The sequence below is a fragment of the Grampus griseus genome (assembly GCF_964374135.1).
Source record: "Grampus griseus genome assembly, chromosome: 11".
NCBI classification, from domain to species: domain Eukaryota; kingdom Metazoa; phylum Chordata; class Mammalia; order Artiodactyla; family Delphinidae; genus Grampus; species Grampus griseus.
This window is the reverse complement of record NC_139005.1, coordinates 62,672,426-62,688,162: the sequence shown is the minus strand read 5'-3', so window position 1 is coordinate 62,688,162 and position 15,737 is coordinate 62,672,426. Positions and strand designations below refer to the sequence as shown.

The 15,737-nt window shown below is 37.7% G+C and overlaps 1 protein-coding gene across 3 annotated transcripts in view; it reads right to left on the bottom strand.

Moving 5' to 3' along the window:
- NAV3 (neuron navigator 3) overlaps positions 1-15,737 on the bottom strand; it is a gene marked incomplete at both ends in the record, with an annotated part of 362,535 nt that overhangs the window by 84,029 nt on the left and 262,769 nt on the right. For all 3 annotated transcript variants that reach the window (XM_082666667.1, XM_082666668.1, XM_082666669.1), the window contains 4 exons: positions 41-529; positions 2,566-3,274; positions 4,189-4,459; positions 5,112-5,244. In XM_082666667.1, the coding sequence (XP_082522793.1) occupies positions 41-529; positions 2,566-3,274; positions 4,189-4,459; positions 5,112-5,244 (1,602 nt within the window). The remainder of the gene's footprint in view (positions 1-40; positions 530-2,565; positions 3,275-4,188; positions 4,460-5,111; positions 5,245-15,737) is intronic.

Here is a 15,737-nt window from a genome sequence, read left to right as displayed (position 1 = left end):
AGGGGGTGAGGACTTCATCGACGCCTCCAGGAGAGCTCACCTTTCTGAGAGAGTAGATCTCACACTACCCGTTCTCATGAGCAGGCTCTGCACCTCGTGAGTGCCTGTGGTCAGTCCAGACAGGGAGCCGTGGTGGCTGAGGGGGAGGTCAATGGACTCAGAGCTCGTATGGAGGCTAGTCATGGACTGGTAACTTGGAGTGTCCTTGCTGCCAGCAGAGGAACTGCTGAGATTGGCAGCCCACACGAGACCACCTGATGTGAAAGAGTGAACCGATGCTGGGCTGGAAGCCAACGAGTGACTTAAGCTTATAACATCTGTAGTTAAGTCTGAGGGTTTATTGAAGAGAGGGCTGCTGCTGCCACTTAGCCCACCAGCACTGCCCATGCTGCCCGTACCAGACGACGGTGATTCCAGACTGCCTTGCCGCGCTAATGTGGTACTAGGACTGGGCATTACAGAGGAGGATTTCACACCCTCAGTATTAGGTGCAGAGGCAGATTTGCCACCTGCCTTGGCACCAAACAACCTAAAAGAAAAACAAATAACAACTTCAGTTGTTCCGAGAAACTAATATCCACATTTAATATTTAGGGTTACAGTACATAGAGCCAAGTGTGCTTTGGTGGACCGAGCTACCGAGCACTTCCTGTCTCTATGTTAGTGAACTTGATAAGCTTGAACTTCTAGTGCCAAAAATCTCTCATATCGCCAAAAGGGTAAGTCGGTCCTGGGCTGCCACCCCAGTGGTGGGGGGACATGGGCCAAACAAAAGGAACTGTAAATCAAACATGAAAGTCCCTGGTTTTCACAATTAAGCGATCATGAGAATCTTTTGCAAAACTTAAATAGTTTGCACGTACTTGCTGCTACCTATTTACAGAACCATTATAATGAAACAACTTCTACGCATTCGGTATATAACATGTAAATTATTTTTCTTTTCTTTTTTTCTTTTCATTTTAAAGTTTATTCAAAATCTAAAAGGAATGCTTAAGGCAAGGTTTAGGGGTTATGTTGTATAGCTGGTGGCCTGATTGACTTTCAGAGAGCATTTGGTTAGAAACGATATTGGACACTGACAGCAACATGTGGGTTTGTCTGTATTTTCCCCAAGAAAGACCAAAGGGTTTTACGTCAGTTGCCAGTGCTATTCAAATACATATCTGTAATAGTGATTTGAAACACAGTTGGTGCTAAGTTAGACGCTGGAGTTTAGTTCAGAAAACATTTTAGTTTTGTAAATGAAGCAGATGATATAATCGAATTTATGTAAATATGGAAATAAAGTGACATGAAGTAATGGCATAACGATGACTAATTAAGTTGCAGTGGAATCCGTATTTCCTATAGTGAAACATTTTGTGACGAATATGAGAAATTGTTTCATAGGTAAAGGCCACTGGAGGGCACCACTGGCTTCTACTTAAGCAACATAGATATTTACTCCCACTACTAGCGACTATTCTTTGCAACGCGAGGCAACATTTCAAAAAACCAGCTCTTCAGGACTAATATTGCTACTGAGAGATATAAAACCTCTAGGTTTTGCAAACAGCCATGTATCTGAGATTGCCTGAAATATAAAAGTAAATGGTTCAAGACCCTTGGTATCTCCCAGATATCAAGGTTCTTGGGTTAGTCAGTATAATAAAAACATTAAAAATACTTAACATGTCATGAAAGACAAATCATACTCTATCATTTCATAGATGAGGAAACAGACCCAGAGAGGTTTGACTGTTTGTCCCAAGTCTTTCACTGTATGTATTTTCCTGCCACTTAAAACACATCAGTATTTAAAACAGTGATATCTCGAAGGAGAACTCTGCATATTCAATACCAAAGACAGTCCCGGTGCAGAAACCAAGTCCTGCTGCTTATCAGAGTCATATCAAAGAAAGCTGATGAAGAGTTAGAAAACCTAGCCCATTTCTTAGTTATAATCCTGTATCAAACATCCAAAGTTTTTCAAATTCTGTCAATCATATCATACCTTGATTTTCATTCATATGTCAAGATATGGTACTATATACATCTGTCCATTGTGATCCAGTACTGTACAAGGAACACAACTTCATCCACACTCATGATCACCAGCTCATTAAGAGCCAGCAAGATAATACAGACACTAGAAATGAATACCAATAGTCAGAAAGACCTATTAACGTTCTATTTTATTTTTAACTGTGGAAACATGAAAATCTATGGAAATTTTGCAAGCTCCTGTTTTATCACTCCCCCTAGGTATTGCCATCTGCTTTTAAGTCTCTCATAAATGCTATTTGTGTTGCTAATACGACAATGATAGTGAAAGTACAAAGTTGAAGCATTTCTCAAAATGAGCGATATTTCTTTCACTAGCTATTTATATCATCAGCTTCATAAAATGCATTTTACTCAGAAACTGAATAAAACATTCTAAGATATATGTGTCATAGAATATATATACTTAGGACATATATGTTTAGGATATACATCTTTTCTACGATAGGATATAGGACACACATATATCCTAAGATATAGCATTTTATATTTTCTCAGCATCATTTTATGCTTTCTTACCTTCGAAATGTAGGTGAGGCAATGTCAGGATACTTGGACCCTGGCTGCCTGAGCCCTTGTGTCCCACAGGCACTAGCAGACGTGGGGCTGGATTTGGGGGAACCAGACAAAGAAACACTCTCTGAATCTGAGACTGCTACTTTTTCCTTTTCCTTGTCTGTCTGGTTGACAGTGACGGGACTTGAGCGCCCTGAGGCGATCTTCGTGGGCTCTCTCAGTTTCGAGGTAGTGGCCCCAGCTGACTTACTGCTGACATTGGAATCTATACTGCTGGTGCTGGATCTGTGGCCACCTCGGCCGGGAATGCCACTGGTGCTGGATTTGGATGGGCGGGGCAAACTGCGGTATTGCAGGGAGGTCTTCGAGCTGACATGCAGCACAACATCATCCTGATTCTGTGAACCGTCCAAACTGGTTTTTCTCCCGGCATTTGACTTCCCACCAATGGCAGCAGATTTGGGGATTTTACCCAGTGTTGCTGAGCCACTTGTTATGGTGGCTCCACTGCTTGTGATCATGGCAGATGACCCCACTCCACTTGGCTTCTTAAATCCAAAAGAGCCAGTGGCCGTTGATCTTCCAATGCCCGAGGGGGGCTTTTTCCCCTCATCTCCACTGCTTTTTCCTGCATCTGAAGGAGACCTCTGTAGAGTCGACCCTTTCAGGGGAGTTTTCCCTTTCTCAGAAGCTTTGGCATCATCAGTTTTCCCTAATGAGTGAAAAATACACAAATTTATGTGTCTGCACATTTTGATTTCACAATATTTCTTTAAACAAAGTGTAAAATGTGAATACATCTTTCTATTACCTCAATTCCTAAATATTCACCGTTTTAGATTTAAATAGGCATGTCCTCTTAATACATTCAGAGGATTAACTACAAAGCTATAAAAATATGGCTGTTAGAGGAACGCAACGAGAGATCAAGGAGATAAAATGAAAACACCTATTTTTGCTATTTATTATTGCCTTATATCTTGCAACTCTCTTCCTTTATAAAGATAGCACTTAATCTCATCAAACTAAGTGCTCAGAAAGGAATTCATTTGAATATCTCTGAGATGATTGTATTTGGAGTACCCTGTTACATCAGTACTTCAGGTGGCACTATTTAAAATGAGGAACCATTTTTAAAATAGGGAGAGGGTCTTTTTTAAAAAAAGGATAGTACAATTTGCACAATTCTTTCACTCCCTTTTTGCATCAAGTCTAATTCAGAAATGATGTTTCAAATCTCCAGCCTTCCAAGTAGATTAGCGTGACTGCTGTCTCTTAGAGTTAGAAGTGAAACGTAGGGGCAGAGTTAACATAAATATCCCAAACTTTCATAAGAAAGTCAGAATGAAGGCAATCTTATGTTTATTAATAAGTAGGCTTATTTTATTTCCACACGATCAGAAATGACGGTGGCAAAATAGACACTCACCAAATTATGAGGGTGCCCTCTAGAGGATGCCTGGAATGTTACAGGCATGTGGATGCATGTGACAAAGCATGTGAAATTTAGAAATTTAGCATGAAGGAAAATCTGATTTAATTAAGAAAAGCTACTATGAAAGACAAAAAGATCGAATGGAGACAATAAAACAATTTGGCATAACAGCTGCCAGATGACAAGCCTACCAGGGGTCTTGAGTGCGCTGGTTCCAGCTTTTTGCCTAGGTGGTGCTCCTCCCTGGGCTGACATGCCTCTTCTCCAGGAGCCTGTCTGTGAAACAGACAGGGAGGCTTTCTGCCCTGCCTTCTCAGGGTCTTCAGGAAGTCCGGAGGAAATGCCCTTCCACTTGCCACCTCCATCCCCATGGCTATCAAAGTCCTCCTCTGTTTTTTTCACCTCCTCGGTACTATCCCAGGGCTCATCGGTTGCAGATCGTTTCTCTGAATCTGTCTTCAGCTATGAAGAAAATAGGACAGAAAAACTTTGTGCAGAAAAGTTTATCAAGTGTGAATTGGGCCCTGGAATGTCCTTTCAGATAACTGGTTAAAAAAAAAAAGAAGCAGTGATTTGTATTTCAAAAGAGTTCTGAAGATTCCTCTATTTTTTTATCTTTGTCTTCATTTAAGTTTCCTTAATTTTAGCCCTATAATTCTCAATTGCACATATTAGAGAACGTCAGAAGAAATGTGTGCAGAAAACCCCAACTGAACACTCCAGAGAGGAAGGCACTTTCTATGTCAAAGCTAAAAAGGAAAAGTAAGACAAAATAAAACTTAATTACCCAATATTCATTCTCGATTCACCATTCACAAGAGATCCAGCAATGTGTCTCAGAGACCAGTATAAAATTAATCAGGAACTATCTAAAATTAGACTATTAAAATCATTTTTGGAGTTCTAGACACACATATTATTATAAAGACCGATATGGCAACATAAGGCTTTCTGGGTTAGACTGTAATCAACTGAAAAAATATATATACATAAGCTGCTTCAGTTTATGCAATTCCTTCAGATTAAGAGGTTGTGCTATGTTTTAATGCAATGCAACATAATTTGGGGGAAAATGTGGCAGAAGCCCTGGGGAAACAGAGAGGGCAATTCTCACCTGCATGTTCTTTCGGGACGGGGCAGTGGCGTTGGAGTAAGAGCTGACGGAAGATGTGGTGTTCAGGTCATCAGTGCTGATGTTATCCAGGGTGTCACTGAGGCCACTGCTTACCGAGCTGCTGTCATCCCAGCTAAAGGCAAAACAGGCAGCAGTAATGAGCTAAGCACACGAGGCAAGATGCAAAAGTCACCCACACTCTCATTTAACGTGTGTCACGCGTTGGGAAGAGAATTCTTATTTTTTTAATCTTATGATGAAAAATGTGCACTTTCCATTTTTGGAAAATCATACTGCTAAGAACTGAGCGCAAACCTGAGAGTAATCTTATCGGAGGTTTGCTAAGAATCAGTGTCTAGAGCAGATCCAGGGGAATGTTTATAGAATGAATGAAAATACTGCTACAAATACCGCATGGCATCAGGAAAGAAGAACATTATCCACAACCTTTTTTTTCCCCTGAGAAGGAAATCAGGATTCACATAGCATATAAGAATTCACCTGTTGTGTTAAAAATTAAAAACAAAACAAAACAAAACAACTGTGCTTTGGTCAGGAACCAGAAAATCGTTCCTCATTCTTTCTCCTACCAATAACTACTCCCAATCATTTACCAAATCTTGAAGATTGAGACTTATTCTAGCATATCATCCCTCCTGCCATTTCTGGCCTGGGCAACATACAATATTCTTTTATCTGGACTTCCTGCCTTCAGTCTTTCTCAGTAAACTTCATCTGATAAATTTGGGTCAGTGCTCGAATGCTCACATCTGGTCATGTCATTTCCTTATGTACCACTCTTCAAAGACTTCCTTTACCAAGGTAGTAGATTCCAAAATGTAATGCACCTGCCCTGCGAGGTGCACAAAGTAATCCCTTGGGGCATAAGAAAAATATCTGAAATTCTGAATATATCTGTTCTTAGTCTAAAGAAGAAGTAAAATAGGCTATATTAATATTCATGTGCAGGCTAACATAGGCACCCTCACTTAGTCAGTGTGTCAGAAGATGCAGAAGTAATGTAGGGTGAGCAGGGTCACCTGAATGAGAATGGGAGCTCCACAGGGTGAAGGGTTGAACCATGGTTCTCTCACTTACTGGCTGGTTCTCAGTCTCCTATGATACACTGCTGCTCACCTGCACTCTATTAATTGAATCAGGTAAACTGGATACAGATATTAGATACAGACAAAAGTTAAGTCTCATAAAATAGACAAGTGGCTTTAAAAAAACCGCCTGCAAATAATCGACACATTGAAGAGAGTATTTGTGATGAAAGCACAAGCTAACCATAAAGGAACGGTAAACCGGTAACTTCTCCTACTCTGCTACGTGTACTTTAAGAGTCTCACCATACATTCCAAATGAAAGTGACGTATTGAGATCATATAGCAAACCAACTAGAAAAGTAATTATCAAGAAGAAAATGTGAAATTTGAACTTATAGAAAATATTAATGATGATCTCCCCCCAGGTTAGTATTTTGCTTGAGATATTAGCTACTGAGAGCTTAAAACATGATGACCAAACACATTTATAAATCATATTATTACCAATAATAATTGTATTTTTAATGACAGCAAAAGAGTATTTTGTACCACTGTAGCAAATACCTGCCATTTGCGGCTGCTCAAATCTTTTTAATATCTTCCCTACATCTTATTTTGATAATTTCCCACATTATGAGTCTTACCTTCCGAAGGTAGACTGCAAAAAACTCACATTTCCAGACTCCCTTATAGACAGATATGACATATAACAAAGGGCCTACAGAGTCACAAATGAGAAAATCTTCTGGCAAACACAGCAGCAATCATTCAAGTTTTCTCTTGTAAACACTGGCAGACATCTGGTCTCTAATTCCAAGGGTCAGAGGTGCCAAGCAGAGGAAGCAGTGATGCCCTAGAGCTATGGTTGGCTAAGCACCTACAAAGAGCCTGGTTCTCCAATCACCCCAATTATTCAGAGAGCCTTCTTATATCACTTCATTCCTTAAATTAGATAGTAGATTCTGTAGTTTGCAACCAAGAACCTCTATCAATACATTCATAATTTTAAAAATACTATTTCTTCTTTAATCTATCTTTAAATTTTTCATGTTTATATATGCAGTGTAATACATATATTATCTTCTCATAGGAATGCATGCATATAATCATAAAATTATAAATATACACACTTGGGCAATCACTAGTCTAAAGCAAAGTCCAGGCTCCTTTAAAAGACATACGAGGCTTTCCATTATGTGGCCCTAGCTTACCTCTTGAGCTTAAACTCTTTACATCACCTGCCTCACTTTGTGCACTTTGTGCACTCTGTGCATTCAATTCCCATCACCATCACATTATTTCCAACCTCTGTCTTCAATCAAGGCACCCCTGCGCATACCTGACTAACCCATACTTATCTTATAATGCAGTTCTAGCATCCATCTTCTGGGAAGCCCCTTTTACTTGCCGCTGTCGGGATGAATTAGGTAGCTTCCCCGCTTCACTGCCATAATACTATGCAGACTTATAGGACTGGATTTAGCACATTGTTTTATAAATCTATAAATATGTGTCAAAATGGACCATTAGCCTGTGAGTTTTCTAAGCACAGAACTGTGGAGTATTTTTCTTTTAATTTCTACTATTTATGGCAATGGCTGACATAAATGTTGAATAAATTCTCATGGTTTATTGAGATTAAAAGAAAGGCAGTTACAGAGGTCATCTTTCATAGTCACATGAAATGAATTTTTAAGAAATACTTACCACAATATATTCAGTACTCAAAGAGCAAAATTAAACAAAGAGGAAATTTTACCGTTTTTTAAAAATGAATATTTTTAAAGTAACTATTTCTCTGGCAAGGAAGATAGAATCAATATTTCTAATAATAGCGTTTACCAATGTAAATCCTAGCATTAGCGACTAAAAGTAAATGCATCAACTCTTACTAGAATTTTAAAAAATCAGTTGTTTTAAAACCATTTAAAGACTCAAATGAACACAATGACTTTGTAGTTAAAATGATATAAGTGAAAGAACCCAAAATAAGATAGAAAGTTTCAATCTCTTGAGAGAAAAATAAAAATATATCAAACTAACAAACATCATAGACATGAAGAACAAATTTCCAAATTTATCCTGGTGTAATGTAAAGCACAATGGATTCCTAAAGTTAAAGCCTTTCACTTGAGCCTTTTTTAGAGGGGCGTAGCTAGTATGTTCACTTAAACTTGCTATTCTGATCTCCCTACCTCACAGATTAGTGTGGGAAGCAAATGAATCATTTATATGAACCATTTGATAATACTTTACATTTTTCCATCTCCTCAAACTGCTTTACCTCTAAGATCTCAAATTCTGCAATCTCATTTTTTGATCACAGTCTTCTACACTTCCAGTGCTCTAAAATCTACTGATTTCCCAATTTTTACGTCTAGTTTATAGCTACTTCCTATTATCTACTTTTAATAGCCTTCTTGGGTTTTTTACTCCACTGAACTCTTTACCAAATGATGCAGGATCCAAAGATGCTGGAACAAAAGGATTGCTAAAGTCATAATCTAACCAGTACTGTGTTCTAGTTCTTGCCACCATAATGGTCTTCCATACCGGTCCTGTCTCTATGTTAATTAAACATGTTTTCTCCATTATTATTTTGGAAAATGACAGCAAATTCAACTAATCAGAATGACTAATATAACAATATTATTGTATATTTCATAATACATAATAATTATAATGACTGAAGGCATATAGATTCAAGTTATCTAACCTCAGGTGATTTCTCAGTGCTACTAAGAAATTCTGCCTACTCCAAAAGTGGTTTTCTTCAAATTCCAAAGATATAGCTTTGTTTCTCTCTTCTTCCTCTGGATTCCAAGATCTTCCTCCTAATACTTTAGTGAAACTGCTTTCATTGAGGTCAATAAACCCATGGACTGAGTGCTTACTACGTGTCCTACTCTTTTAAATATTTTATATAATCTAATCCCAAACAAAACCATGAGACAGGCATTGTAAAGATAAAGGGGTTCGGGTAGTTTGAATGATGTGCCCAAGGCCCATGATGGAGCTGGGATTTGAACCCAGGAATTATGTCCCAAAGCTTGGTCAGTATTCCACTCCCTTGCCTCCCATCTTCTCACCCCTTTTACCTTGAAATACACCAATGATGTGCCTTTACAGGCTCTCTGCAAACGTCACCAGTCCACAGAACCCTTTACTTTTCTCCTCTTCTTTGGGATTCCTTTGAATTCCTCAAAATTCAGTACTTAATCTTAACTCACCTTAGACATTCTTTCTTGGAAATTTCTTAGTCTTTCACAACTTCAATATCACCTCCATGATTATGACGCTCAAATTCACAGCTCTAATCCAGACTTCTTTCCTGATTAATCGATCAGCATTTCCAGCCTTCTACTGAACACTTTCTCAAGGATGTCCTGTCAACATCTCAAATTCACTCTACCTAGATTCCATCGTTTCTCGTTAACAATTCTTCTCCCTTTCAGTTACTGACTGCCTGTTTATCCTTCTGCCATAAAATATTAGTGTTATTACCTCTCTTCTCTCACCTGGATCCACTGTTAATCAAGTTGTCTCTAATCCTTGAAAATCCATCTCAGCTATAGGTGACATGGCCCTCCTTGTGTTTGTTCCACATCGCCACTGTGCATGCCTGTCCCTCCTTCCATAAAAGCTATTAGTAAGAATCTGCTCTTATTCATTAAGTGATGAATAAATTACAGCTCCTCTCCTTTGAAGAACTCACTGCTTATTGTGGAGGTCAGAAGTTTAAACAAATTGTTATAATACAAAATGGCAAGTGTTGTAATAGAGATGAATGTTAAGTGTGTGGCAGGACAGAGCCACTACCACTCATTTGAAGAATTCAAGCATTTCTTCATGACAGAGATACTGCAGCGTGATCAGAGGAAATAAATGTTAACCACTGTATTACAGCATATATCACTTGTTACAATATAACCACTATTTTGGTGTTTTTCTATCTTCTTGGCCATAATCTGAATTACCTGAAGCCAGAGACTGTGTGACACTTATCTTTATAATTCTAGCATGCAACATGGTGTCAAGTATTGAATAGATGACTAGTAGATGTTTGTTAAATAAATGAAGCAGTTTTACTTAGAATACTGCTTCTATCCAATACAGTTAAGTCGGATTGAATGCAATAATAAATGTAGAATTTGAGAAAAATGTGTTCAACATATTTCTCTGCTAAACAATCTTAAAGGAACAAATTTTTATTGATGACAACATCATTTTCCTTATCTTAAGGTTCTGTGTTTTGACTTTCATCTTTGGTTTTGTAGAGCCAGAATTCTCCCTAGGTAGGATATAATTAATCTTGCTTATTATGGAACACTTAATTAAGTTAAAAACGTCATAGAAATATAGTTTTTCTACCTGACAAAAATGTTAATTTACTCACATAATTAGCCCTGAGCAGTATGTCTCAAACCCACCAATATATTTTCTTCATCCTTTCATTTTTAAATTCCTTAAGCGCTAAGAATTCTTGACTATATTCTTTATAAAAGGGCAAGTCTTTATTGTCTCCAAGTTACAGATCTATTGATTTGCTAAATTCTTCTCAATAATCTAGGACGGCTAAAAAATTACAAATCTGAGTATCTTATCCACATAGTTTGCATTTACACACTGAGTTATTGCCAGTTTTAAAATATTATGAATAAAGCTGTTAACATTCACATACATTCCATTTATGTGGCATTCTAGAAAAGGCAAAACTATAGATATGTAGGACCGATCAGTGACTGCCAGTGGATGGGAGTGTGGGAAGATTTGTGGTGGCTGTTACATGACGATGCATATGTCAAAACTTAGAACTGTAGAAAAAAACACTGTATGTAAAGTAAAAACAAATGTAGCCAATTAACCTGTTAATAAATTACAATTTGGATATACACTAGATTACTCATTAATCTAAGAAGAAAAGGATTGTTTTGGTATGCCTTTTACTATTTATATTTTTAATGCTTAATAACTCAGTGGGGCCAGGGATCTATTTTATTTATCTGGTTGTGCATTTGTGGCTCTGACCCCTACGTTCACCCCTGGAGTTACATTTAGAAGCAGACCTGCTTGAAAACAAATGTGTTATATATTGAGAGTGTTTTTTTTTTTGCTTTTTATGTTGAAGAATTCTGAAATATAAAGTAAATAAATATTAAAATAATTTTGCAGATTTAAATCTAATTCCAGAGGAAAATGCTAGTCCTGTTTATAAGTAATTTTTCAACACACTCCTGTTTTCTGGTGTGGTAGCACTTCATTTAGCAGGTATTCAATCAGGCTCTTTGATAGCTTATATTGGCAGGTCAACTGTACTACTTATACATATACATATAAAACATAGAGATTTTCTTTCAATAAAAACTAATTTCTATACTTCAGGCATTCAACAGTAACCTCAGTCTCAATTTGCCAGCTCATTAAATATTGCATTAATGAAATAAACAAACATGCTTCCTTTAGATGTACTCAGTTCCAACCCTAATTCAACTACAATCATGGAAATGCTGCCCACTAAGGTGATGTTATCTCTGATTGCTATAAAAACACCTTCTTATACCTAAACTTTTAACAATATACTATTTTGTTAGCTTATTTTATTAAAAGTTAAAATAAGAAATAGCCATATAAACAATGTTTGTGTATCTTTTAAAATTATTTGATTATACATTGCATGTTTTTTAGAAAATATGGATGTTTAATATTTGTCAGTATCTGAGTGTTCTTAGGCCAATGCTGTTGGAACACTATGGAACCAAGTGCCTGAGGTTTACCATCAACGTAAGGTTCTTCCTCCAGGGTACCAGCATGTCTTACTCCCTCATTCACGATGATTCTTGCAATATGTACCTGATTCTTAATGCTGACAGTAATCACCTGATCGGACTCTACATGTATCACCAACCATAGGTTACTGTACACTGCTTTAGATTTGTGGATGTCACTCTCACTTACATCTCAGTCCTCTGAATATCACTTAGATATATAGTACAGGTCTCGAAACAAGTCCTAAATCTTTCCTCACAACATCCTCATTCTGAACTCTAAATTAAAACTCATATATCCTTGGTTCCATTTTCAAGTACTTTAAGAACATAAAAAGTTTTAAAATGTTAAGCAAATTCAACATTTTTTATATATGATTTAAATGAAAATTCTGGAGTGAAGTTTGCCATTGGTAGATAATGCAGATAATGTAAATAAAGTGTTCATTCCAGTGTCTGAGACCTGTGGACACTCCACAAACATATAGTTTGATACACTAGAAGTATTTGGGCACTGCTGACACTTGAGATGAATGTGGAGATTCCCATTTATTCCACAAGTGTCTACTATAAAATGGGGATTTTTAAAGATGTAAGTGAGGTAGCAGAAACAGAAAAAAATCTAGAGGCTAGAAGAAAAGGGGATACAAACTCCTAACATTTCATTGGTATATTAGAGGTTCAGTGTTACAAATCTCATAAGATAATCATACTGAGAAAAATTGCTCTCTTCCAACCTAAATATTGGAAAACATAATAAGATATGATAAAGCGTAAGTTCTAAGGATTTTACTAAACATTTCTTAAGACAAATAATTATTTCATGAAAAGAAAAACGAAGTCTCCGTAGCTATCCATAAGATCACTGCGTAAAAACTTCTGGATATGCTTCCTGTTTCTGAGGGAAAAGTAAATAACATTTGCCTAAGAAAATAAGGTCACCACTTAAAACAAAACTCTATCACATTCCAGGATAGCTTTGTTTTCCATTACCATTGTTTATGCCAATTGGAAAAATACACATAGGGAGATACAGGTATCTTAAAACTATTAAGACATAATGAGCTTTGCAATAATAATTTTTAAAATACTGAGAGTCAACTGTCTAGGCTTTGCACTTTGGTACTAATATGTTACGTCAATGATATTTTCCTCGAGACTAAATGAGCACAAAACCACTTAGACCTATGCCATACATTTTTTTTTTTTTTTAATCAGCAAACACAATACACTACCTGCCACATTTGAGCACTGCAACTGCTGAAGTGTAAATTCTATATTACTTCAGGGTCATTGATAGAAAGCAATGGAGTGTATTTCAACAACGATTTATTCAGCATTTCCCTGGAAAAATATTTTATTACCAAGAAAAAAAGAATATCATTAAAAAAGACTTCAGAATTGTAGAAACCTAAGTATATAACAACATCAATATACTAAACATGATTTTATGTTAAAAATAGTCCTTTCAACCTACACAATGAACATGGTCTTCATTGCAGTTTTAAAAAAAGTTCCTTCTACTTTTAAAGTGTTTCGTCCTTCCACTGTTTAACTGTGCAGTGGAGCATAAGCAACTGGTTTATAATCCAGTTGAAACGTCATTTCCTCTATGAATCCTTCCATGATTTCCAAGGAAACATTAACTCTTCCATGTCTGTATTTACTACAAGTGTGCTCCCACTGTTCTGTAAATTATCTGCTTGCAAAGTGGGTTCAGCTACAGGACTGCGGCTGAGGGCAAATAGAGCGACTTCTCTTTTGCAGTTTCAGTGCTCAGGTTGGCATCTGGCCCATGATAGGTTCCTAGTGTTTGGGGAATAAATCAATTGTGAGTGAAAAAATGTTGCCTGCCATATCAGTAAACAAAGGATGTTGCAGCCATCAAGCCATCACATTAGAGCTGCCCCTCAGGATAGAAACAGCATGCCCGCCATCAAGCCATCAGCCCTGCAGCCACCTCCCAAGGGTGCACGCTGAGGAGACTCAGGATGGGAAAACACAGGATACTAGCCCCAGATAGCTGAGGTACATATCAAAGGAATGATTTCAATGAGCCCAGCCTTTTGCATCTTCTTATACGTAGAAAAGCACTAAATTCATTAACCTGAGATGTCTGCTTTTCTTTAATTAACGGTCATCTTTTGATGTTCTGACTACCTGGTCTTTGTTGCAAAAACTCCTATATATCCTGGCTCTGTCCTTATCTCTTTGGAGCAGTCCCTCAAAGCTATCTAGGAGTCTGTGTCCAGGCTTAAGTCCTCAGTTTTGTCTACCAAATAAAACACAATTTCCATGCTTAGGTTGCGCATTTTTTTCAACTGACACAATAAATTATCTATCTTACAGTCACAAACTACAGTCTTAATCTGTGATTCATTCACTCATTCTAACACTCAAACGTGCACATAATTATGGACTGTGGTTAAAAATCAATGTGATTATGTGAGAGAAAAACCAATCAGAAAGACCTACTACTTCTGGGTGAATAAAGAACGGCCTGTGAGGAGGTCGTTGTAAACAGTCATTAAGTAGACAACTGAAGGGTGAAGGAGAGCCATCTGTGAAAAGGGTGGAGAAGACAGCAGTACAGGGAGAGGAGACAGCCAGTGTAAAGACTCAGAAGCCACAAAGGTCAGAGGGCAGCAGGACTGTGCAGCAGCAGGCAAGGGGAGAGTGTCAGTTCTGAGACTGGGAAGGGAGGCAGGGGCAGCCCTTCAAGGATCTTCTAGACAATGCGAAGACATGAGAGTTCCTTAGAAATATGACAGAAATTCATCAAATAGTTCTAAGCAGCGAAACGACATGAGCAGATATAGGGTTTAAACATACTACTTTAATGTTATGAATATATTAGAGGCAAAGAGGCGTAGAAGTGCGAAGCTCAATGAAGAGGCTATTGCAACGTCCTTCAGTTTTTGATGAGGGGTTTACAAGTAAATTAAAAGAAGGCAGTTTCAAGATATATTTGGAGGTAGAGAGGACAGATTTGCTGTTGGATGGTGTGACATAATAAGATATATATATTTGCTTTCTGTCCCCAGTTGCTGATTCAGAGCTACTAAAAATTTTGTAATTTTCTTAGTGATAGATGTGCTAGAACCTTTTGTTCTAATATTAGAGATCTTTGTTCTAATATTTGGTCTTGGACTCCGGTGCCTAACACAGAGCTCCTAAATCCCTTGGAACTTCCTGGGTGACAGGAGCATCTTTTGTTCTAATAAGACAACTCTTGGCTGGCTCCTGGATAGCCCATTGGTCTTTAGTTTAAAACCACAATTCATAACTATTTGCACACTTACATATTAGAATGAGTGACTGTATCACAGATTAAGGCCTTAGTTTGTGACTTTGTAAGACTACATCATTTATTGATTTATCTCACACCTCCATCCTCTGGGAGGGAGAGAAGCTGAAGATTGAGTTAATGTATTATGCCTGAATAATGAAGCTTCCATAAAAATCCATAATTTATGGGGTTCATAGAGCTTCCAAGTGAACACAGGGAGGTGCTGGGAGGGTAGCATGCCAAGAGAGGGCTTAGATGTTCCATGCCCCTCTCTATACCTTGCTCTATGTAACACTTCAATTGGCTGGTCATCTATATCCTTTGTCATATCCTTCATAATAAACCAGTAAATATAAGTAAATGTTTCCCTGAGTTTTGTGAGCCGTTCTAGCAAATTTTTGAACCTGTGGAGGGGATCATGGGAGCCCCCAATTTACAGCTGGCCAGTCAGAAATATGGGAGGTCTGGGCTTACAATTGGCTTCTGAAGTGGGGCTGTCTTATGGGACTGAGCCCTTAACTTT